Genomic DNA, 27,081 nt, shown 5'->3' on the forward strand with positions numbered 1-27,081 from the left:
AGTCATCAAGCTAGTGTTTAATAAACTTTTAATTTGAAATGGATTACCACATGTTGTGTTTGTTTACCCATTATTAAATCTCTTAGCAACATATCACCAGCAGAAACAGCATACTGTAGCACTGCATAGATACATTAAAAAACAAACCCATGGGGGATATTAGCAGCTAATAATATCTTTAAAGAAGGCTCGAAGAAAAATAAATAAATAAAAACACTATCAAAAAATACTTCTAGAAATTTTGCTGGTGTTCATCTGTGTGACAAGGAAATTACAGACACTCCATGAGCAACTTATCAGCTTCCTTCAGAGGTCTGCACACCAAATAGGACATGCACTATTGCTCTTCCTCCGTTCTTAGAAATACATCTTTCTGGAAGTCTCAGTAGAGTGTGACAGGATTTTTTGTGTGTTTTCAGAAGAGTGGCCTATTTAGCTGCAGCCTCCATGTGCCTATGTGCATGTATGCACACATATGTAAATCAAAGTAATAATATGAATGAGTTTACTCCATTATGAGCTTGTCTATAAACTGTTGGGAAAAATCAGCTGCATCTCCACCTTTTGGACATCTACATCTACATCATCTTCATGACATCTACAGCAAAAAGATCCTTAGCAGATATGTACTAAATATATGATCCTCACAAAAAGGATCTTATTCCTCAGTACAATGTATGGTTATGCCTCCAGACATCAAGTATCAGTGTAGCTACATAAAACCTTTTTGCTAACAGTGCAGTTGCTACCTAGCTTAAAAGTGACACAAGGCAAACCTCATTTTCCTATCTCTTAAACCATTGTTCACTTTATTAAAAGTACTTCTGCTAGGTTTTTTTTTTTTTTTTTTTTTGATTGTACTTCCAACCTGAGCTGCCCTTTCACCATGCTAAACAACTTGTGTTTATCCACTTGCTTGCTTGCTCTCCTTCCAATACTCCAAGGAAACTCTACATTTTAGAACTGAATCTCTATTTTAGCTTTGCACATAGTATTCACACAGCCACTACCACCTGTGGGCTGACTGCATCCTTCAGTTCATTAACCAAGAGGGGATCATTGTTTCTGGCTGTCATATCCCATATGCTAAAATAGAAAAAACAATTCAGTCCAGTGACCTGGCTTTCTTCTCATTCCTGTATTTACAAAGGAAAAGGAGGGCTGATTGGGCTGTCACAATATGGTCAACTGTTTCTTCAGTGCAGCTACCTCAGGAAAATCACAGAGGCCAGGGAGAACACTCAGACTAGAAGGGATGTGCAGAGATTTAACAAGAAAGCTTCAGGAAGGTCTGCTGCACATAAGTGAATGATATTTTGCCTTTCCTACAGGTTACCACTTGATTGAATCTTAGTGGAATTTCATAGGAGCAGCATACGGTTTGTCTGTGATGCCAGAACCATCTCCCTGCCAAATTTGAAGTTTCTGTTGTAGCCCAGGATGGTGCTAGAGTTCTTCCAAAGATAATTAGACTTTTTTTTTTTCTGTAAGCCTAGTGTCAGAAGTGGCTGAACTATTATTGCTGTGACTTTCCAAACATCATTCAATTTTAAGCAGAGGACAGCATGGAAAGGTTCATCCTCAGCAGTGGTTTGAGTTGTTCACAACTGAAAAAGAGAGTTAAGCTATCTTAATGAAAAGAATCACAGTACTCCTGCTATAACACACACCGGGCTAATATCTAAATGAGGAAAATCTAACTTAACAAGAACAATAAAAAATAGCTTTCATTTCAATAAATGAAACTATAGGTTGCTCCAATGAGAGATCTAACATAAAAAGGAAGGTTTGAAATCATCACCATGTGGTCCAGACAATTTAACTTTCTCCAAAACTCCGTTCCTTTCAGCAGTGCTTGTAGATGTGAGAAGTTCAGGTGGGAGATGAAGATGCATATCACATTGCTTATCTGAATCCTGTGGTAGTTTAATTATCTAGTAAAAGACAACATGTGAGAGTAAGCAGTTGAGTATTCCACAAATCCAGAATGTACTTGTTTCTACACTCTTTATGAAATCCAGAAGTACAAAATGTTGTGTCCTTCTTTCTCTGCACTCCATTTACTATGGATTTCTATCACATTGGTTTCTCCTGTGAATCTTCCCCATGCTTACGGACTAAAGCAGAAACCACAGAAAACATCAAACTCAGACTGATCTAGAACTACATGTCTCTTGAACCATTAAACCATCCCTGCTGTGAGGTCCCACATGTTGTATTAAAAGATCAATTTTGAAGTTCTTTTTTTAATATTTGGGAGTTTCCCCTCCATTTCATCCATTTTGATTCATTTGTTATTTTTTTCCAAAGCCTACTAACAGTTATTTTCACTTCCTTTTACTCTTTGTAGATCCCAAAATAAAGATTGCCTAAATTAAAAATCACTGAAAGAAATTCAAAATGAACAGTGGCACTTTCTTTTAGCTAGTCAATATATTATAAATAAGATACTTCCCAAATTTTTCCCTTTTGGTAAACATTTTTTCCTGATCCAGACTGGTCTGAATAAAAGAAGTTTGAGTATGAGATTTTCTTGTTAAGATTCCAAATAAGGGAACATATCTCTGTTAGCAATAACACCCTTAATCTGCAAAGACCAGAAGCAGACCTTCCACTGAAGAGCTTCTTAATTTAGGCCCATTTATTCAAAAGAAAAAAAAAAAATTGAATTAAGTCCAAAAACTATTAAAACTATGGTTCCTGCAATGACAGAGCCTTGCTTGTTAACATAGGGCACCAGTCATACAAACAAGGATATCATTAGCAATCTTATGTTATTCTGTATAACAATATATAATTGTTAAAGCACCTCTGAGATTCACTAAAATTGTGGAGGAAATTCACATCTCCACATATGGTGGGCTCAAACCCAGAATTAAAAGAATTCCAACTTTTGCACAATTTTATGATTCAGTAATAAACAATATTGTCAAAAACAATCAATATTTTGAATAATTCTGACAAATGACTGTAAAAAATTACTAATTCCAGGTAGGAGTTAGAGATGCATGTCATATTCATTTTGTTTATATGGACACTAGATAGTTTGATATATTGCTTATAAGAAATGCATATTGATTTCAAGTCTGACAGAAGGAAAGCAGAATTATGTTCTAAAGAATAGTGACAAAACCAAAAGGCCTAACATTTATAAAAAAAAAAAAAAAACAAACCTGAAAATAGAGATTGCATAACCAGTGGTCCAAGTCCAAGGAAATAAACCTTTCAATTTTTTTGAATCGGTCAACTTTGGAATTATAATGGCCTCTAAGGAAGGGGCATTTATACTTTCCCTCCAAAGTGTTAAAACTATTATCACATAAGGGGAAAACCCCCCATCCTACTCCTCGATCAATGGCAGTCCAGGTTCCATGAAGAAGGAAGAGTTCAAAGAGCAGTACCATGCCTGGGTTCATAGCCCTTCTGGGTGGCAAAGTCTAGCAAAAGAGAAACAGGAAAGATTTATTACTTCTAAGAATGACAACAAGGAAACAGCCTTCTTATGACAATCTACAAAATTCACATCTTTGAATAAATTTTACATATTAAAAAATAAACAAGTCTTCACCTCTTTTTCCCTCAAATGGTATATCAGAACCATTTCTATCACCACTACAATAGAAAACATGGTACTTTTTATTCGTCCTCATTTTGTGATTTCTATTTATTCCCTATCTAAAAAGTGTTCATTTTTTCATTAACAGGTGTTGTAACAATATTGCAATTATAAAATTTTAAGACAAATTTTAAGAACAAACTTTGGAGCCCGAGACTCTCTTGTGACAATCTGTTCAGATCCATAACTGCTTTCTTCTTGCAGCAGCTTTAGAGAGTTCCTCTGCTTGAGCTATTGTCCTATACCCAGCGAGGGACATTTCCAGGCTTGCTACTTACTGAGTCATAAACTCTTCTCCACCCAGTTCTGGGAGTGGTGTTGGTACAGAGTGGTATTCTCCTTCATATTAAAGCAGGGAAGCACTTCTTATAAAGTATGCAGACTTCAGAGTAGAGTCAAAAGAATTTTGAGTTAGTAAACTCAACATACTAAAGGCTTGCCAATAGTAGTTGCCATTTTCATAAGACAGAGCTCAACAACTTGGAGTTGAACAAACAGGTTATCAGTGCCTAGGGGCTGAAACAACTCTGCTCCCAAGGCAAACTTGAAAATCAGATGTGAAGTAATGAATTTATGTAAATCCTTCTGTAAGGTACACTGTGTGAAGCAATTCAAGGTCATACAGAAGAAAACAGAAGTAGAGTGACAACAAATACAAAATCTGATCCTAAGCCACAGTTTTAACTATGTTCTTTAATTAATCTGAGGGTAGATCCATGTCCTGTTGAACAGTTTCTATTCATTCTAAAACACAAATAAAACTAAAGAGCATACAAAAACTGAGTATAGAAGGTAACTACCATCACACCTTGGTTAAAACACTCTGAAAGGCAACCATCTGGAGGAAAGGAGTACTATAGGTCAGCTATACGACTCACAAAGTGAAATATCTTCTGTTTTACTACTCATACAAGTTCTTCCGGATTATACAGAACTGAGGCTGTGCCTACTCTCTTAAATAAACTGTGCTAGATGTTTATCTCAGAGACATTACCAGAGAGGGACCTGGGAGTCCTGGTTGACACCAAGTTAACCATGAGTCCTGGTTGACTCCAAGTTAACCATGAGTCAGCAGTGTGCCCTCGTGGCCAAGAAGGCCAATGGGATCCTGGCCTGCATCAGGAGGAGTGTTGCCAGCAGGTCAAGGGAGGTGATTCTGCCCCTCTATTCAGCTCTGGTGAGGCCGCACCTGGAGTACTGTGTTCAGTTCTGGGCACCCCAGTATAGGAGGGACGTGGAGCTTCTGGAGAGGGTCCAGAGAAGGGCAACCAGGATGATTAAGGGAATGGAACATCTCTCGTATGAAGAGAGGCTGAGTGAACTGGGCCTGTTTTCTCTGGAGAAGAGACGGCTCAGAGGGGATATGATTAATATGTATAAGTTCAGGAAGGGAGAATGCAGGGAGGAAGGGGACAAGCTGTTTTCACTGGTGGCCAGCGACAGGACGAGGGGTAATGGCCACAAGCTGGAGCACAGAAAGTTCCGTCTCCAGGTGAGGAGGAACTTCTTTACTGTGAGGGTGACAGAGCAGTGGAACAGGCTGCCCAGGGAGGTTGTGGAGTCTCCTACTCTGGAGGTCTTCAAAACCTGCCTGGATGCCACCCTGTGCCACATGCTGTAGGTGTGCCTGCTTGAGCAGGAAGGTTGGACTAGATGATCTGTAGAGGTCCCTTCCAACCTTAAATATTCTGTGAATCTGTGAATTACTGTGTTATTTTAATGTCTTCCATTTTTTCCACGTCTTTTATTGTCTGCACTTCAGTCACTGAAGTTCCTATCAGCACATGTCCTGGTACACTTGTCATGCAGGGACTCCTACTAAACCTTACTTAGCAAAGGCAGAGAAAGAGAAGTCTTTGCTCTTTCACTCACTTCCCTATATATTTATGTACGAAGCAGGCTGCAGCATTCAATGGTATTTTCTGATTTGGGTGGTTAAATATTTGAGGGCCTTGTAGGATGCATCTTCAGCACATCTATACTCATCATATGCATTATAAAGGCATAGTGTTAATGTTATGCCAAAGGCTTTTTAACACAGCATGGATTTCCTCCGTTAGATCATGTTGTATAGCTGATAACCAGCCACAGATATTTAAGGTTCAAATTTCTATGCACACAAGTACATGTAAAGTGATTTCACTATTGATATTTTTTAAATACAAACATCACTTTCTTTTACTTCTGATTGAACATTGGACAAGATAATAAGCACAGCTCAGGTACAGTCAAGCTTTTTCCTCTGTCTTTTTCTAAAGCAATTAAGAGGTTTAATCATACTAACTACTACTATATTAGGAGATGTTACATGTTCATAGCTGTGTTGCATTCTATGATTTTTTGCATAGGTGAATATAGATTGTAATAATATGTTTTCCTGTTACAAGATATATATTGTGATTAAATCATGGCAGAAGAGAGGAAGTCATTTAAAGAAATCTTTTAAAACTATAAATATTGGCATTATTATGTAGGTATACTTTATATTAATTATGTAAATATATTCTAAGACTTAGTGTAGGCTTAAAATGAAACAGAAGCATCTGTTGAAAAATGCCATAACCCTGTGGCAGCTGCTATTAAACCATTAACAGTATCAGGTTTCATTTAAACCAGATTTACCATTTTCTATAACAGCCCGTGGGAAAGCTAAAAACATTAGGCACAAATTACTGACAAAAGAGATCCTTAATCAAGCCATACATTTCATTTGGCTAGCTGGATGCTAGATAGTAACCTCTGTGCTACAAATGAAAGGTGGTGGTTACAAGGCTATGATCAAAGACAATTACCTGCATTATTGAACAATCTCAAAGCACAAGCAGTGGAAATTGCTGCCGTATCACAACATGCCTTTTAGTTTCCCCCTTGTTTCCCAGACTTACTCTTTTGTTTAGAATAACTCAGCAATGCACTTTCTTCTACCAGGCTGCCTAAAACCAGACGATGATTGGGCAGTTGGCATAAGGGTAATCAGACTGACTATTCAAAATTGGTTTCTTTGTTTCCTGCTCACTGTCATACTGCTCTTGCTATAAACTCTCATCCTGCACTTAGATTGCAGACTCATTCTTTGGGACAGGAAACATCCCTTAAGATGTACAGGATCTGGATATTCAAACCATTCCATGATCCAAACGCGTAACGAGAAATAGATGTATTTTGTCACACACCTGTAAGGTTGTAAGATTCATTTTGAGGATCTTCATGCAAGGATGACAGGTGCCTGACCAAGGTAAGACAGTGTCACACATCACCGCATACACTATCAGCTAATACAAACACAAAAGACATTTCTGTACTTTCCACACAAACACTCAGATTAACTGTCTTCCTGTTACTCTATCCTGGAGGTCCAGGCCTTCACACAGGTGCCTGTGGGCTTTTGGAGAGGTTCATTTTCAATGGATTTCCATTTTGACAGTCACCATGAGCATACAGGTGAAATATTCATTAGAAAGGGACATTTAGGCTAAATAAGAGACTGTCAAAAATGGAGAACCTTCCCCCAGGAGCCCTGTAGTAAATCTATCCCACCATGCTGCCTTACGCCGCCCCACCACAGTAAACATACATGTCCATAATACCTAGTTGTCCGATCGCCACAGGGTCAGATGGCCCTGCAAGGAAGCTCAGTGTTGTGCCACCTGCCCTTAATTAGCCTCCTCCTATGTGACGAGTTTGAGAGCAGGGATCTGGGCGAGGGCCAGCAGGACCCCTAGGCACAGCTACACAAAAGCATTTAGGCATGTAACTCCTATTAAAACCTACAGGACTGTAGTGCCTGTATGTCTTGGCGGATTTAGGCCTCCGTTCTCAGACACACGCTAGAGCACCATTTAGATGCGCAGAGAATTAGTATCAGCAAAAAGCTTCCTCTTTTAATAAGAGACTCATAGGCCTGGAAGGAAATGGGAATAGGCGCTTTCTGGAATTGTGGCACCTGTAGAGACCACTGCCAAGTTCGAGCCAGGGCTGCAGAGGGACAAAGCCCTAGACATAGGCAAGTCAAATTGAGCAGTTCGTTTTGATGGACTGCTTGGTTTTTGAAGAAAAAATAACCTTTACATGAACTGAGAGATAAAACTTTTTTCTTGATGGCAGCTTCCTTAGAGGCACCATTTGGTAAGATAGCAAGCTATTCCATGAGCTTGCACCACCACTGTTGATGGTCAAAGATAGAATAAAATATAAATCCACTTTTATGGGTTTTAATGGGTCTAATCTGTAACATCTCAGTTTACAAATTGCTCTTGCTCAGTTAAAATTTCCATTGAGCTCCATGAGCTATATAACCTTGCATGGAGCATCTTACACCCACTTTTCAATGGTGCAATTTGTTCTACAAAGGGAGATGCCACAGAGAATAAATAATGCTTGTGTGTGCTGCACACGCACAAGTAATTCTTCTTAGTTTGCAGTTAACAGTGTGGCATTTAATTGAATTAAATCATAGTGAACTAAAATTATCTCTTGCCACTATTTCTGAATTCAACTGTTTTATATCAGTTTTATTGTAATATATCTTACTTCCCCATATGCCACCATAATTTCAGCAAAGAAATCGTTTACTCTAGAGAGAGAATGAATTCTATTTGAATATTTCAACAAACAGATAGAGTGCAAGGATTTGGGCTTTTTGTCTGACTTTACTCATGGGTTTTAACCTTGTCGGAGAAGGAATAAACCTTTGCTTCTCTCCTTCAAATGTGCTGAATTTAGAAGAAAAGGACAAAAATGCCATTATCTAAGTCACATAACACAAAAATTCAACCACTAAACATCTACCACTCAAGCAAATTAAACTGAATTAGAAGATGCAAAGACAATTCAATGTTTACTTATTTTCAACAGAATAATCTTGCAAAACACCACATAGGTTAATAACTTGTCATTTCTGATGATGCAAGCTGTGGCAAATTAATCTTACTGGCATCAAACACAGGTAGAAAACCTTTTAAATAGGAGACAATTTCTATCACATCACTTTCTTAACGAATAATAAAATAATATATATATTTTGTTACATAAAATTAATAGTGCTTGGCTGAGGCTGCTTTTGCCAAAACAAGGTGGAGCTTTCAGGGACAGATTTCAAGGCTTTGTTGCTCACATACAAGGCCAGCATACAGGCAGAATGGAGAGAGCATTCTTGGGAAGTGTTTATGTAATTCTGAAATTTATAAAAGGCCAGAAGGGATGGGAATAGAAAGCTGGGCTGAGGTAAAAATAAAATACCATGTTATTAGGGTTTAGCAAAAGTCCTATCTATCATCAGAATGCTTTGTAGCAGCTGGAAAAACAGAGCAGCTTTGGGTGGTTGCCTGCCAGTTCACAGGTATCTGAATACAGAACAACACAAAAATCTGTGCAAACAATGCACTGTAGCTCATTTTCCCCTCATATATGTTTTCTTTTTTTCTGTTTCCTGACTAGGAGAAGAGACCTTTCAAGCCTGACATAGGTCAAACAAAAGACTTCTCTGCCTCAAACTCAGGAGCTTCTTAAATGCCTATGCAGTAGCACTCATTTTCAGTGACCCTGCACCTAAACTTCATCTGATGAAGTGGGAGGATCGGTCATCCACTGACACCAGTGCTCCCAGTAGGCATATGTTCCCTGGTTATAGTACAGGGGTGTATCCCCATCCTGCTTGTGAGGGTACCAATTTGCTTGCCAAGGAAGATACTTGGAAAATCTTAAGTGTAGCACATGCCATGTGAAGGCAGAAGTCTTCTCTTGCATCTGCAAACCCTGGTTCCAAAGCTCAGGACGAGCTGTGTGGTACCCATTAAAGGCAATCCATTCCCACTCTTAATCTTTCAGCGTTGTGCCTACACGCAGGATTTGTTCCCAAAACCATCCCAATGCCCTCCCCAGACCTGTATCAACTGCCCTCCCTTGCTGTCAGAATAGCCACAATTCCCCATTGTCCCCATCTCCTCCAGGAGAAAAAATTCAGGGCATATAGTTAGCTCTGGTGTCGTCAGACGTGGCGTGACTACCTTACACCAGAGGACCAGGATCTGGCCTTTTATCTTTCCAAATACAGGAAAATAATGTTTGCATTCTGTGAGCTTTAGCCTCTGCATCTGTTGCTAATTGTCCTGGCACATCTGCTGCTAATTCTTTTCTGTTCTGTGACCAGCAGGGAGTAGTAATGTATGGAACAGTCAGCATGAACCTCCCCGAGAGCTCCTCGTGATATACCGCTGGACTGCATAGATGCTGACCTCGTCATACGATGGGAGTAATTGCCTTTGTAAACTTAGTGCAGGAATTCGAGTTCACTCTCTTGCCACTCCCGTGCTTCTTATTTATTCCCAAGATTTATTCCAGTGCCGTCAGAGCAAGAGCTTCCCCTGATATGCAGGCCACTGGCATGAAATAGCAGTTTGTTTCTTCTGTGTCAGGAGGACACGTACTTGATCAGAAACGACTCAGAGACAGGGGGTCTCATACAGTCCTGGGTCACTCAGTGCTGCATTACACAGCAGGCAGTGTTACTTGCATGCATTTAGTTCCCAAGTACGCAATTTTCCTTGTCATTTTGTTCCACAAGCCTTTCTGTTTCAGGTCAATTTTGTGATGCTATTATGAGTTCTCTGTCCTACCTTCTRCATCAAAGCATCCTCTTCCTCCTGAAGTCTCGGTCCAGCCTAGGGGAAGATGGTACTTCCAAGGAAGCTGTCAGTGCTTAATTAAGGCTCTGTCAGCATTCCCTGGATGTGCAGATCCTGATCAGATTCTGCTCTCTTTTCAGGGTCTTGGTTAACACCTTTTCCAGTGAAGACACTGGAAGGCTCCTCAGAAAAAAAAAAATTTCCTTGTTCACCCTACTTTGAGATGTGGCACATTTGAATAGGGTCTCATTCTTTCTGTGTCATAAAGTACTCTTTGTATTTCTGTACTATCGCTTTCCAACCAATCTGCTCATTTTGAGTTTATGGGAAATTATTTAATATGCAAAATGCTTCAAAATCAGACATTTTTGGAAATAAAGTATCTTCTGAGGGTGTTTTWCTGGCTCCCACTGCTTGGAGGTGTTGACTATACCACTGTAAACCTTTTTCACACTTCCAGTCCCGGTATTTTCCTGTTGTGGTGGTGATTATTTATTTCCCTCTTGCCATCCTCCATTGTGCAAGATTGCTTATAGCTCAAAATACAGAGGGTGCTGCGTTCTGAGTCACGGCTGATCAGCACTCCGCAAAATGAGACTTTTAAACAACTCGCCTATTGTATCCAACGGTTCCTGTCACGTTCTCTTACAGGAAAAAAATCCCATTGGTGAATAGGCCATGAAGTAGCCTAAAGCAAAACCCTGTCCCTAGATTCTCCCAACTTTTAACATTTGCCTGCTAACTTTCTCCAAGGCAGACCACACACTCAACCTCAGCCTCATGAATTTAGATATAATTTCTAAGCGYTGGGGCCGTACCTGTTGGCCTAAAAGGTAATGGCAGGCACAATACAATCCACCCTGTGTTTTCAAGAACGCCAAGGACACAGAGTGACTCAGTAGCATACAAACACTAAGTCCAAAATTCCCCCAAATAAAACCTGGGACAGCTAATACAATTACATATGCAAACTACCTAACTCTAAATGCAGCACATGGGAGAGACTCCACCACATGATGGCTTTGCAACACCAGCACATCCAGTTTAAGGAGCCTCTTAGAGTTTTTGCCTCTTCTGGCTTTGTATCACAGTTTTGGAAATAGCATTCTTCTGATGTGAAAAAGAAAACATTGAAACTACGATCTTCAAATAAATATAAGTCTGAGCTCAGTATTTTTGTTTACCAGAAGATTCACATAGCACCTTATCATCCCAACTACAAATAATTTTATCCATGGAAAACTTAATTGATTCTCATTTTGAACGTCCTTTGGCACCACCATGCATTACCTCTACTTTTTTCATAGTGTGTCAAACTCATGTTACATGTTATATAGCTACAGTTAGATGGTCTTCATCTGTGCCAGGGTTTAGCTCAAGAATAAAATAAGAGGAAAAAAAAAAAAGTTTGTGCTTTACTTTTCTAATGATACCTTGTTCTGTAATTACTAAAAGCATCACAGTGCTTAGACAGATGCTGACATATGGAAAATATAGTCCTTGAAAGTGTTGGTTTCATCATATTTTACAAATTAATACCTTAGGTCATGTTAATCAGTTTCTGATATATGTAGTTTTCAAAATGCACTTCAGGGAAGAAAATGCTGGAAATGACTAATAACAACAAAGAGATGAACTTTATTCATTKTATATCTAAATCTACATCTCCACATTACCGAAGTACTTTGCCATCTTAACTATTTAGGAAGCCTTAAACAAAAAAATAAATCTTTATCATTCAGTGAAACAGAGCATTCTCTTTTCTTTCCGAGCAAAAGAGTTCAAATTTATTAATTTTGTAGCTATATTTTAAAATGAGTGTCAGCCCCTGCTAGACRACTGCATGATAAGTGTCCTGAAACTTCAGGAAAAGGCACTAAATTTTTCACAGCATTTGTGTTTCATTTTCAGTGTAATAAAAATATGGTGCCCTTTTAATAATGAATAATAGATCTCCTAGTATGATTTACATATGTGGATTAAATGTCATGTTTGAAAAGTTGCTGTTTTATTCATATTGAATTTCCCTCAAGTAAAACAAAATGCTGCCTAGCTACTGTTATAATATTGCTAGTACCTTGCCACACTGATACATAAATAYGAACGGATTGATATACTCTTTTAAAATCTGAAGATCAGTGACTTGTTCTGTCAGCAAGTGCAGCTGTATATGCATATGAACAGATTTAGTGCACCAGGTACATTGGGGTATATCTGTAAGTCCAGTGCTGACTTCTAGAACTCAGAATGATTTTGCCAAAATACCAACTTTGGAAGGGTGGCACAGAGCAAGGATCACTGGCTGAGTGGGCACTGCACGAGAGAAGAGAAAGCTTAGGGAGCCTGTTACCAGCACAGTTGTTTCTCCTATTTTATGGACACATCTCTCTTCAGCAGTACTGCAGTGACATCCCCAGTGACTAGCTGCTTAAYGAACTTATTTCCCATGTCACTTGGAAGCAGCTACATCGCATTACAGCCCTATGCAGGATAACTGAAAGTTTCCTATCTGAATTTTCCCTTTTGAACAAATTTGTTTTCCCATCAGGCAGTGATTTCATGGAAAGCTTTCCAGAAATTAATTTTATTTTTAAAAGTTACAAATGCTTTAAATAGGAATGCTTTCCTTAGAAATCATTTTTCTTTGTAGAAGACACTAGAAAACTAGATCTGAAATCAGCTTTGTCCTGCTAACTGAAATTTTGCTAGTTTTCTTTAAAGAGAAACAATTTAGTCACATGCCAATTATTCTACTACTGAAGCCAATTAATCTTTTAATTCTGAAAACTGCATTATTTATTCTGTTATAATTTCTTCATACAACTATTTAAAATTCTTTATTGAAGTAACCCAAGAAAATGCAGAAGGAGGAAAAGTGAAATATTTTTGGTGTTGAATAAAATTAGACATTTGAATATTGCAACTTYTCTTTTGTGCTGTCTAGATCATCATTAGATGAAAAATGTAATCTGCATTTGTGTAATCTAAATTTGCTTACACTCCAGCAATGCTGGGACACAAATCCTAAGGGACAGTAAATCACTGTTATAAATATACTATGAATGAAAATGCCCACCAACTAATTAGGTCTTATCCATACTATGACTTCAGCTGTCATGAACCAGCAACAAAAACTTGTACTAGTAAAATCATTAGTCTTGTGTAAAGATGAGGCAATTTCCCCTAGGTAGACATTCTAACCGCATCAGCTGTCTCTACTAGGAAAGCAGTAAGCATGACTCCTGTCCTCTTCTCACTTTCACTGCAGACCTGGCAAAAATGAGGCAGTGCAAAAGCATATTGAAATTTTAAGAATAAAGTTTCCTTACCCCAATGCGTTTAATCATCTACTGCAGTTGCCAAATCTCAGATTGAGTTCAAGTTATTTTCTGCTAGAATGCAGGTAAAGCTTCAAAATAGCTCTTGCTTCATCTAAGACAGACAGCTCAACTGTGGTATTAATGCATTAAAAATCTAAAATCCCCTCTTTCATAAATWAAAGGTATGAAAGCTTCCTTAAAACTTGGGAGTCAAAAATAAGTCCCCTTCAGATCACATTTTTAGGTGTTATACCTAAGATGGTAGAGAGGAAYTCAAAGCAATAATTGTATTTTATCCCTAACTAAAGCATTCGTGCACCTTTTGTCTAGCATAATTTAAAGGGGAAAAAAAGAGATTTATATGACTTTCTGACCTTACTGAAAGCCAAATAAAATTCAATGGAGCTATTAGGAACCACTGTCTAATATGTAGTCAGAGGTTACTGGGGGAGRGAGGGTGACAAACTAAAAAGGAGGACAGTGAAGGAGGGGAAAGAACTGAAGCTGGCAAGCTGAAGCAAAGAACATTGATTAATGAACAAAAAACATTTTTGAAAGGTCGGGTGTGCGAGTCAGACTAGCCCTGAGGCAGATCTAACTTACATGACCAGCACTTTCTGTACACAGCAGGTAACCCATGCTGACACCAACTTTGCCAACATGACAGGGTTATTATTTTTGGAAGGATGTAGTGTTCTGGAACAATTTCTCTAATATATTAGTTAAAACTAAGCTTTCATTCAATATCAAGCATGCACGTCTTCCCTTTCACCATGTTTACATTGAACTCCTACCATTATTGTGGCCAATGAAAACAAAAGCTTATTCTTCATGTGTGAGCACTTGTATTTCCCTTCTGTAATATAAYCCAGGGCAGCAGTGCTCTATATACAATTGTATTCTAAACCCAGATGCCCATCTGAAGCTCAATATTAAGATTTAAATACTTTTACTGAATTTTGTAGTACAGGTTTATTATCTAAAGCTTTAAATTGGCCTCCTCTCAGCACAGAGCGTTTCTTCTGAACCATAACTTAGAGTGTGCAGCAATACCAAGAAGGAAGACCATTAAGGCAGGAGCACTCAGAGTACACCATCTGTATCTTCAGAATGAGCTARCGGAGGAGGTTCTCTAAAATTCTGTCACTAGGCTTTTCTTGTCCGCTACACAGGAATGAAGACAGAGGAATCAATAAAGGAATCGTGTCATCCAGCTTCTCCTGATCCTACATTTTAATTGGACTTCCACAAGATCTGCAGTCTCATTAACTAGATTAAAACTGAAATGCAGTAACGACACTAATTGTCATCTGTAAGATTTGAAAATAATTTAATAGCAAACTCCAGGAAAGTGCTAAAACTCCCAAATACTTATCTCAGTCWCTTGGATGAAGCATAGTAACCATGTCTAAGCAGTTATTGAGATAGCTGTACCACTTGGCAGAGAAACCAAAAAGTTTGCAAACAGTTTGCACTTTCGCCAAATTTATATGTGGAGCTCCCATGTATTGAGGTGCAGTTAGAAGATTTTTACTAGCTGTTGCCTAATGCTGAGAGCAGGGTYATGTAGTTTCAAATGGAGGACATTCCCCAGGTGGAAGCACTAGCAATGGTCAAGACAAAGCAAAAACAAGAGGCCACAGTGGCTTCCAGAGTCACTCAGTCCCAGCAGCCAGAGTTTTCTCCTTTCAGTAAAGCCTAACAAGAAAGTACTTTCCTGCCTTCATTGCAATGAGCGAGACATACACATCCCATTAGGGAGGAACCTTAATTCACTATCAGTGATTTCCCTTTTAATAAGAAAGGACTTCTCTTCAACCCAACCCAAACTAAGGGACTGCTAAAGGTCGGTCTCTCCCAGACAGAGGTGCCTGGGAAAAGYGGCAAAATCTTTTCCCATCCTGTGCGGGGCCCAGAGAAGGCTTCCTGAGACACACTGCAAGGCTTTGCACTCAGGCAGCAGCAGGAACTTCATGGTGCTCAGAAATCCACAGCATGGAAAATCCTTTTCCACAGCACTAAACTGACAGAATCTTCTCCACGAAAAGGAATAGTACAGCTATTCCTCTACAGKAGAGTAGAAGCTATGTTATTTAACAGTCCCCATGCTTTCAATGTAATCATAGAGCCTGCCTTTCTAAGTGTCTTTTTAAGACACTTTACCTACTAAGAYAGTTTCGCTCATAGGGAAACTTTAACATCAGCACACAAAATCCCTCTTCTAGCACCTCAGAACCCAACTTAAGACAAAGAAGATTAAAAACAAAAAAAGTTTTTAACAGATATTTCTTCAGTTCCAGCACAGGTGTTTAAGGATTTACAGGGGGCAGGGCAAAAATATACAAACTTAACCCCTGCCCCAAACACTTCCTTCTAGCAGCTACCATCTCCCAGCTCAGAACTACAGCTGCCAAAGCTTTCTCTGACAGATACACACTTGTTTTAACACCATAGGAGATTCACATTCACAATTTTCCTCTTTGTATATGTGATCTTTTACATATCAACAGCGCCTATTACAAGAAAACTGTTCATTACCTATTATAGATAATAAAAAATAAGCAACAGAAAATGTGATTTAGCAGCAGCATATATATCACAAACCCAATAGCGGAAATGGCCTGTTCAAATGTAACTCAAAGCATCAATACCACAAGTGTTCCAAATAAATTGCCTTATTTGGAAACACTTTGGGATCAGGAGTGTCTTTTTGTTCTAAATCTATGCAACAGCTATCACAATAGCAAGGGTGGTGGAGCAAATTCTCAAGGCCATAGTGCAGAATAAGTAATGAGTGAAAACAGAAAAAAATGCCCTCCCTATTCTACCTCCCTATTATACCTCATAACAAAAAAAAATACAGTTAGAGAAATCACAGTAATTTTTCAAGCCATAAGGCAGAATGCATGTGCCAGAGAGTGTATCTGACACCAATGCTTCAACCAGCACTAGGCATTAGCTACAACAGCGAGCAACTGATGCACAGCAATCCTGCCACGCACAGCATGCTTAGGCAGGAAAATATGTGCGCCTCGGTCGCAAAAGACAGAATAGAGCCTCAAGTGTTTGGGCTCCTTCCAAAATAATCCAAATGCTGCTTTTTCGGCAAATGGAGGGGGGGATGTCAATGGAGCTAAAAACTCACAGAAGGATTTGGGCATTCATGTGTTTATATACACCCACTCGTTCATTTATTATTCTAAAGCTACTTTACCAAAATCAAATTACATAGCTGACAAGCTGCATAGATAAGAGAGAATAAAAGTAAAATTTAAAATTAGCTGACAACACTACATGATGTAGTGTATATTTGGCACTTTTAGAGTGAATGATGAGGGTTAACCTAGGGGAAAAAAAATTGCACCTTCCTAAATTGCACCTTAAATTATTAAATAAATTATGAACATGATGGAATGCATTAAATATATAAGCCTGAAGGAGAAAGAGCGGATGTGTTTTAACTTTCAAAGCAAAGACAGCATATTTAAGAAGTGTTGCTTACTGTTTGGATACTTTGTCCAAAGTAGATTTCAGTGTTGTAGAAGTTTCCACCATGACTAACAGGCAGCGTTGTTCTGGCCCAGGGCTGTTCCTTTAGTCCGGGCCATTGCAGTAGGCCACCACCTAAGCGGCTGAGAACAGAAACTCTGAGGAAATAGTAGCCTTTGGGCACCTTATCTTTGACTCCCCTCAGGCATTTGACATTAATTTCTATTGCCTGTGGTGTCTCAAACTCGGCAACCTAGGGAGAAAGCTCCAAGTTACTGATTTGGGTTGAGTTGACTCTAACCATACAATTAATCAGAACAAATTTCATAAGAAAACAACTACTAAAAAGTAGAAAACATGCTTCTTGTTCAACCTATTGTTACCTATTGTTAGCTGAGGCTCTGCAATCAGAGAGGTCAAAAGTCACAGAGATGACAGATCATCACAACAACAATAATAATAAATGTTTAGCATTCTTGGCAGGAGGGTGGAGTTGTTGAAATGTGAAACCAGGAACCATTTGTCTGCAATAATAAGGCAGAATTCACAGGAAAATTCCACTTTCAAAAATATAGTTTGCACACTTTGTAAGGCAGGCACAAGAGGCGATGTGATGAGCAGGCTGCAGGCACATAATGAGAGACAGGGCAGACCGTGTTTTTATACTAATTATTAGTCTTGCCAAGGCTATTAGTGCTGTGTAATATGCAGACTATCCTTTCACCTTCTGATTATCATATAATCAGATTCTCTTAAAAATAGTAATCAAAGTGCAACACGTGTAGAGTTTAATAACAACTCCCTACAGGCACCTTTATTCCAAGTCCAGACAAAAGGAAACATCTGCTGCTTGCTGTTGACAAGATGTTGTCTGAGTTACAAAATGTTTAGTATGGAATAAATGTTGTGATGTGCATCTGAAATGCCATTTTGGTGCTTTTCTTCTACACTCAGCTTATAGTGTGGAGGTTGGCAGAGGGGAACCAACACAGCAGTATGATTACTACTAGAAGTCTTTCCTGAGTAAAGACATAGAATCCATTTGAAAATGCCTGCAAATACTCAGTGTTACCCAAATACATCCTGTAGGGTCAGGACTCCCAGTTTGGTTCCGGTGTTGACTTAAAAGGAAAAAATAGCTTCTGCAATAATTAAATATTGAGGGTTTCAGATCAGCTATGATTTTTTCCCCAAAATGAATCAATTTCTTCTATTTTTTTTTCACAAAACACTACTGCATGCCATTCTTCAGAATCAAATGGCTACCTTGACTACCAGGTTTAGTAGTCTCACAGTTTAAGCCTACAGTAGCTAATAATCTCTTCTTTAATCCTGTCTTGGATTTATTTTGGAAGAGATWGCATATTTCCATATAGATAGAAAGCTTCTGGAATTAAATTAAGCAGTTAATATAACAGTTGAATTTGTGAAACTTCTTTTGTTTTTCAACACAAACCATACTTAACAGCTAATCTGAATAACAATTATTTTCAGCTTAATTAGAAAATCTTAATTAACAATGAAGATTTAACCTTAATATTTTTGGTTTCTGAATCATATATAAAAAAATTAACATTATGTGAATAAATAAGACAATCTTTTTAAACCTCAAGGCAGGATTACTGATGCAGGCAGACTTCGTTATTAAACACATTCTAAATTAAACGCCTCTATGAATTTTATACTGAAATATATTGTGATAGTTTTGCATGCCAAATGTGACATTTTGTATTTTAGATTCATCTTCTGTAGTAATTTTGGAAATGTCATACAAACAAAGATTTTGTCATTTACCAATGGAATTACTATGCATGGCCGGTTAGCCATCTCTTTTCTGGCTCTTCTGGTTGTTTCAAGTCAGCAAGCCATAAAAAATCTTTATCTCTCTGAAACACAGCAATTTGGAAGATAATCGAATAGTGACTGGGGGGCAGAAACGCCAGTCTGAGGAATTATACCACAATCTCTCTTGCATTTACAACCTTCCTCAAAGCGAGTGTCAGTCGAGTAGGAAAAGGAGATAGAAGATTCATCATATTTCAAGCCTGTCTCATTTGCATGGTGGCATAGTTGTCTCATCCCCTACTGAAAGACTTTGCTTGGCCAGCACTGACAACTCTTTTGAAGAACTCTAGCCATGCCCAGATGATTCATCATTAATAGCTTTAGACATTCTCTTTAAGCATATTGTTACTGCTACTTGAAAGGATATTTTCAAACCGTCAAATTGTATTGTCTTAAGTATGAAAAGAAAGAAAGAAAGAAACAGTAGTGCAATAGAATTGATCTGGTCATTTAGCAGCTTGTGTCAAGGAAAAGAGCATTCATGGGGAGMCTCACCTTCCCACAACATCCCGCTGCTCCATTTAATTCATTATTCACATCTGCAAGGTTACCAAACTTGGCCATGATTTCTTCTTTGCACCCGCTCACATCTGCTTTTAGTGGTTGACTTTCTACTCTGCAGTAGTTACAAAGGGAACAGGGAAGAAGAAATGAAGCGAAATGGACTACAACACAGACATGAAAAGCACTTGCTATTGGAACTACATCACAGTTTGATGTTTTCCTTGAATATATCATAGAGCTCGCAGGGGACCTGGGAGAAACAACAATGTTCTAAGTAGAAAAATGGCTAGTCTTCAAAAAGTGGCATAGGAAAAATGCAGTCACAGTTTCAAGAACATGACTGCTATTTGTCAGTCTATTTACAAACTGACATAAAATAACCTAAAGTTTCACTGCCTAAGAATAAGGAACTCTGTCTTTCCAAGACAGGTATCAGGGCTCAGGTTCTAGAAAAACAATAAAAAAGTAGGAAGCCATTGCCCCTATCCACACTTTCAGGACAGGACTTTCAGCTGTGATAAACTGGAACAGATTTTAGAAACCACTGGCTCCTAAAGTTGCGTTGCTTTAAACCACTGAAAAAACGTTATGTCCATATATTTAAATATATACCCATCTACTTGCACGCACACCTTTTTCAGCTATATGTGAACCATTGAACCTTCCTTACCATTCACATATTAACTTTTTGTACAATTTAAAGAATATTTTTAGTAATTAAATCAGCTTGCTGTTTATATGTTTGTTTGTATATTTAAACAGGGGTCCCCGAACCAAAACCTAAGTTAGTGAATGGTTTAAGAACAGACTTAAGAGGATACCCAGTGCTGCCCTATTGGGAGGATGCACCAGAGGCACTGCATGTTGTGGCACTGCATTACTTCCTCCTATTGTAGAGCAAGAGCAAATACAGAACTAAGTCATTAACAATAAACACTATATGAAAGGTATGTTTTGACAATCTGGTCCCACTCTTAAAATTTATTTAAAATAAATAAATGAATTTAAAACTTTATTTCAGTAAATAGAAATGTATTTCAGTAAGATTACCACTGTTGTATAGCTAAACCAGTTTCTGAATTCCTGTATCTGTAGAATTTAATCACGTAATTGTAGAGGCAATAATTAAATCAATTAGAAGTTCTGTGTAGGCATTAGTCCTAGTGACACAAATGGGATATTAGTTCAGATGAGGACTGATAGCACTACAGACAGGATTCAGTAATGCTATGGACTCAACACAAGCACTGCAGCATCTACCTTTACTGTTTTATGCTTGAGCTGATTCCAGTCAACTTTGGTTGAGCTTCCCTAACTTGAAGGATACAAAAGAAACTTCTTGAATGTCACTTACTAATTCTGAGAGATGAAACATCTGAGAAGTTAACTTTTCTCCTCAAAAAGAATGGCCTGTTTGGAACCTTGTGCTTATTTAGTTTCTCTTGATGGAAATTATTTCACTTAATTTAGTTGGAGCTACATTGACACAGGGGTTCATTAGGACACCCATTTGCTTGCAATTCAATTTAAAATTAAATACACTTTGTTGTTGATTTTATTACTTTTAAACTACTGTATCTATTGCCTTTATTAGCTGCTAATACACAATTATGAAGGTAAACAGTTTTCATTACTGAACATCAAACATTTAAATAACCACATTTGATCTCTTTTCGGGTTTCCCTATTTTTCTCTTTCCTCTCCTTTTGTTGGATATTAGACTGGAGCTAGTAATTTACTTAGTGCGGTTGGGTCTCTTCTGTGCTCACCAGCATGTTCATCATCTGTTAAAGCAGAACAGAGCCTCCTCAACTGTGTCTGTGAGAGATGTGTCCTCCATTGATTTCTCTACAAGTAATCTGATGCACGTATTTATCTGAAGGTCATGAATAGCCTGAACCACAGAAACATTGCTCTGATTCATATTGCCTTCACTAAGAATCCTTCAGGCCAGGCATGAAGGGTGCTGAGAGAAGCCATTTGGTCACCTTTTGAGGTGTACTGTGTGTAGCACTTAAAAATGACAGCCCAAACTGAGTATCTAAAAACGGAAGAATCAAAACAAAGGCTTCTTTCAAAAGTACAGGCTTCATTTTTCTAGGCCTGAGGTCCTTTGTTTYGAAGAAGCTCCATTCATTAATACCTGTAAAGCACTGAAAGATCTCTGCAAGGAAAGCCCATTGGATAGAAGTACAAAATAGCCCTTATCTCACATACCTTTGAAAGAGCTTATGAATCCTGGATTGCAGCTTGTTTTTGTTGTGGCAAGACACTTCCTTGCTGTTCTTAGAGTCCTATATGCCCAAAAAGAAAACACAACAATAAAAAATATCAGTTTTGTTTTCAAAGATACACATAGGCAGTAAAAAGCTACAGTTTTCAAGAGTTTTTTTTAGATCTTTGAACTGAACTTTTTTCAGAAACAATTATGAATTACAGCCACCCAGTCTCTGTTATATTCAAGGGAAGCTTCTTATCAAAAAGATTGATCTATATATTGTGTATTTGCGTATGGTGGTACCTCAGTCTATTTACAAACTTTAACAACATTCTTCTCCTTGACCTCTGTTAAGAGATGTCATGAAATAATCAAGAGTATTGCCCATGCCCAGATCTTTTGCTAGCATCCCCGATACCAGCATAAATTGTCCATCTACCACTGCCAACATACGCAAAGCCTTCCTGCTGTGTAACCCAAACCATATTGTAAATGGTGTAAGATGATTTTCATCTTCTGCCCTCACCAAGTCTCAAAAYTGAAAAATGCTTTGGTAGGGAAACAATGTAATAGTCTGCAGAGAAAAATTTCCTGTTGGCACACCTAAATGTGGCTGCTGAAGTCTCTCCCTTCTTGTACATCTCTAAACTTTTAGGTAAATGTCTGCCTGGCTTTAAGGGAGCTTAGGAATCTCTGGTGAAGAGTAACACAGCAAATTAATTACTTGCAGAAAAGACTGCCATTGCCAAGATGAAAATTCTTAGAGTATAAAAGCTGACCACAGAAAGCATATTACAAAAGCTTTTGTTAGAAGAATTAGCTTTTAATTTAAATACTATAGAATTAAAATAGGCACACCATGGTTACCTTAAAATATATTATGCCTTGCTTTTTGTCCCCACAGAGCGCCTCAGATACATTAAGTCCTACAGGTCCCACTCAACATTGCACATTCACTATTACAAAGGTAATAAGGTTAAAAAGGCTCAAACGAAGACCTAGCCAAAAGCCAGCACTGGTTTTCTTTCTTTTGAAGGCCCTTATGCCATTTCCCAAGCATGCAAGCAGGGAGCAAGGAATGTCATGAGGAAGGATGGGGTTCTCCTGTCCCAGCAGCGCTGCAGGGAGGTGCTCGCAGCAGGACAGGGTGGCCCCGTCAGACAGCATGGGCTAGAAACATTCTCGATAGACATTTGAACTCCATTGTCAGAGCTGCCTTCGACAGCAATTCTTGTGAGGTAAGCACTTAAACTAAGAAATATAAATATCTTGCAAAATATCAAGTAGCCGTAAGATTGTGACATCTTTCAGACATTGCCAGTCCAGGCTTACACTGAGTCAGAAGTAGAGATTTAAAATGAAAGAGAGAGAGATTACATTACCAGATTCCCATAGTTGTCCAATCCTCTTGTTTATCTTCCTAATCTTAATTAAATAAGGAATATTCAGAAGAAAATATGAACTGGGGTTCCTTATATAAATTGCACTGTGTTTTCCATCTCTCTGTCTCTGAAGTAGCAATGGGAATATGAGTTAAAACTATTTTTTTCTGTATCTTAGCAAAGATATTTCTCACAGTGTGTCATGATAATTCTTTAAAAGCTTTATCATCTACCTAATAAATTTGTTAAGTTTATTCAAATCTTATTGAGCAGGAAAAGYGCAATGAGTCATGCTTAATATTTCTTTACCTACACTAAGAAATAAAATATATCAAAAATTCAGTGCTTAGGGTCCTATTCAGAAAACCACTATGAGTCTGTAATACATCTTCTACATGATTAAAAAAGCAGGAAACTTGCTTTAAAATGAATTATTCACCACATTGAATAAATTTCCATCTTTCCTATTTKCAAAACCCCAAAGTCAGTTATGTAAATTTTAACCTACACTAATTACCTCAGGGGTGTGCAAGCTAAAGGAAAGTAGATGCAGTAGGAAAAAAAATCCCAGACATTTCCATCACCAGGAAGCAATTTAATAGAGAAAAAAAAAAGTGTAARTTTTCAAAAACAGTGCAATCCATATAGTTCCTATTTTTTCTATTTTTTTTAAACAGGGAGTAATCATTGCTGCAGTACCCTTAGAGATTTACTGGACTATACCCAAGCACTTTTTCTCAATGGCATATAGCATCACACACATAGCTGAGTGCTCACGGCGACATTGCCATTGTCTAGACTGTGGAACAACGGATTGTGAACAATGGGTATTCCCAAGAAGATGCAGTTTAGCTGCAAATYGATACGGCACTGAGACCACCTCCCTCCCCCACCCCAGAAAAMCAATGACTAAAAGCAAAGCATCAGTGGATATCCCTCAGAGCTTGCATGGGATATCCTTGAGGTATCTGGTTGAAGACAGTTTTGTCCACTCACAGCACTGCTTTGTCCCCCTTCCAATACTCAGCACTTGCTTTAGCTGTGCACCAGCCTCTTCATGCCTCTTTCTCAGTTTCTTCATCTGCAAAATGGCTATCTTGAGGTCTAATTATACAAATGGCCTGTCTGCTGATCTCAGAGAACATGATCAAGACCAGTATTTGAAGAGATCTTTCAGGATGGGCTCAGCCTGCAGGCACACAATGGTAAGTACTGTTTCTACCGTGGGCAAAAACAAAAACCTGACTCAGGACAATTAATCACTGCTGACTGACTATTTTCGCTAAAAAGTTACCTCGCAAATGGTAGGGTTTGATTCCTCTAATAATTTTCAGTTTGAAAAAATAAAATAAAAAAAAAAAATAAACAAAATCCAATCCAGACATATCTTTTCTATTTAGGATGATGTCCACAAATTTCAGCAAAGCTTTTAAGCTAAATGGAATTTGTTTGCTGTCATTTAACTATGTCTTAAGGGAAAGTATCTCCTCCACTTTCTCGACAGTCCAACTAGTGGTACCACAATTTTCTGCCAAGGTGTTCACCCCGTTGTGAATTGAGATAGTCAGTTACACCCTGGACACCAAGAAAGTGCACGGGAAATGCACCATGCCTAGACATGTAACCTTGTGAGTAGCGCTACAGGTACCCACCTTCCTGTGCATCCTCCTCATCTGAGCTGGGTGCACTGCAAAGGCACCTCCAGCCAGGRGCCCCCAGTGGGGTCCCCAGCAACATCCCACCACCAGCAAGAATTCCTGTGGAGAGGATGTCACTGCCTCCTGCTCCTCCCTCCCTTGAGAAATCAACTGCGTAACTACACGGCAGAGTGGGTAGATACCAGTGCAAGGTGGTATCTTTCCAGCCATAAACAAGCACCCATGTAAAGCTTTTACCTCAGCTTTCCATTTGCCATATGCTCACCCCAAAACGGTTTACAGCAAGGAGGGTCCTGACTAGCCCAGTTTTACAAGGTGCCAGTGAGAAGCAACTTGCCTGAGCTGCTCTTAATCRAGCTTTGGCAGGACAGGACGCATCTGCAGCCCAGTACCACCCAGCTCCCTCTCCTCTGCTGAGAATCACTCCCATTGCCTTTCTAGGCACAGCTCACTATTTAGCACAAAAGGCAGAGAGAGAGAGAAACCACTGCCCTTCTCCATATCTCTCAGAAGTGTATCTGCCAGAAGCATGGCTGCCTCACATCTCAAGTAATGTGAGATGCTGAAAGGTGTATTCTTTCCACGGGAACTACAGGGAACATAGGGATGTTAGGCTTCAGGAGATAAGAGGGGGTAAGAAGCTGAATAATGCTTGCTCTGAAAATTGAATTGCTCCTGCTTCCCTTGCGTGTTGAAATTTGTGTGACCTTGTCTTGGCAGTAAGTACCAACCAGGGGGTAAATCTGTCTCAAAATCCTGGCCACATGGTAATATTATTGTCAGTGCACTTTGCCAAAAACGTGCTACAAACTCTCAGGCCTGTTTCTGAAGGGGAAAGAAAGAAAGCAACTCCTAACTCCTATGACTTCCCTTCCAAAGAAAAAATTAAATCAATTTACTGTACTTGAGCATAAAATTACAAGCTTGCACAATTTAGCTGCTTGCAATGGCTGGAAAAAGAAAAAAAAAAAAAAAAAAAGAAAAGAAAATCTATTTTTATACTCTCCTTTAAAATTGATACTGAAGAACACAAAGTAAGACCTACTTTAGGCATTTTACAGTCTTATTACACTGAATAATACAGATATACTAAGTGGCAACATTATAGGCTGATCATTTTCATAGATTTGTGAAGCATTGCATTATCTCTAATGACCTTTTTGCAGTGAAGAATGAGCTACTAATTACACATTGGAAGGCACTAGCTGCTATAGAGGTGAATTATTTAGTAAAACATATACAAGAATGTCAATAAGCTATTTTGAGCGATTATGGAAATTGGATCTGATTGTAAAGTACATAGGCAAAACAAGGACATCAACACTCTCCTCCAGACTTGGACATCTTTTCTTTCAGGGTTTTGGTCCAGGACAACAGTATGAACAAGTTAAAGAGCCTGTGTCATCTTTCTTAAGATACCCTGAGAGAAGCCTAGAGAGATCTCTACTGTACAGTTACTCAGCTTGTGCAGAGCAAAGATTTTGCCTCTTTAGCCTCATAGTGGAGGACTCTACCTGCTCAACTCTGTCAGGATGCAAATAGAGAGAAAATTTCTTCAGGACCACTGAAGTTTCTTCAGGACCAATAGGTACTCCATCAAATGTTTCTTATTTCATAGTCAAGAGGATGTAGCTTCAAAATCATAAAGCTTTGATGTCCTCATCAAAATCTACAGTGGGTTGTAAGTGTATTCAAGGCCAATTATCAGAGTGTGTGACAACCATAGCAGAACACTGAAAATATACAGTGCTGGAATGGCATTGGTCATTGATGAAGAGATTTTAAGCATAAATGTGTAAGCCTGTCAAAGCTCCACAAGTTCAGAAGTCTTCAGATGAAGCCAGAAATCACCAGCTACAAAGGTGGTCAAGGACATTTTAGTCCAAATAATAAGATAGAATGGATGAGCCTCCCTACAGTTTGTTAAGGAACATATTTTCACTACTACAAACTGGTGTATCACCAGTAATGTCAGTGGGAACTGATGGAATGAGGTAAATCTTTGGATCTCTAGTGACTAGTTATATTAATAATATGTTCACGAGCTATGTGAACAACTGCTAGGCTTTAAAGTCTTCTCTTCTTTCCAGATACTGACAGCAAATCATGTCCTGAAGAGAAACCAAAGGGAAATACTGATAGGAAATATTGCAACTTTTTTGTCTGCTTTTCCCCTATTCTTCCTCAATTTAAAAATGTTTGTTATTCTCAACACAGATTGTTTTTATTATTTCTATAGCCTTTTCAAAACCCCTCATGAAATTTTACTCCTTTAGTCCTCTTACTCTTCCCTGAAGCAGGTATCTAATTTTAGGTCTGTTTTGCAGATAGGGAAAACTGAGTCATAGAAACTAATGTGCTTGTTACAGCCCCATAAAAATGAGTGTTTAGATCTGTGGTTACAGTCCATCCCATCTTTCTGAGCT

At 38.6% G+C, this 27,081-nt stretch overlaps 1 protein-coding gene across 1 annotated transcript in view; it reads right to left on the reverse strand.

Annotated features, from left to right (window-relative positions):
- Window positions 1–15,718: 15,718 nt before the first annotated feature.
- The window catches only part of OFCC1 (orofacial cleft 1 candidate 1), a 46,934-nt gene continuing 35,571 nt past the window's right edge, over window positions 15,719–27,081 (reverse strand). The window contains exons 7-10 of the mRNA XM_026039343.1: window positions 21,615–21,691; window positions 19,389–19,509; window positions 17,062–17,301; window positions 15,719–15,799 (exon numbers count right to left, since the gene is read on the reverse strand). Coding sequence (XP_025895128.1) covers window positions 15,719–15,799; window positions 17,062–17,301; window positions 19,389–19,509; window positions 21,615–21,691 — 519 coding nt within the window. The remainder of the gene's footprint in view (window positions 15,800–17,061; window positions 17,302–19,388; window positions 19,510–21,614; window positions 21,692–27,081) is intronic.

This window comes from Nothoprocta perdicaria, unplaced genomic scaffold (genome assembly GCF_003342845.1).
Source record: "Nothoprocta perdicaria isolate Ctin4 unplaced genomic scaffold, notPer1 scaffold_229, whole genome shotgun sequence".
Taxonomy (NCBI): Eukaryota; Metazoa; Chordata; class Aves; order Tinamiformes; family Tinamidae; genus Nothoprocta; species Nothoprocta perdicaria.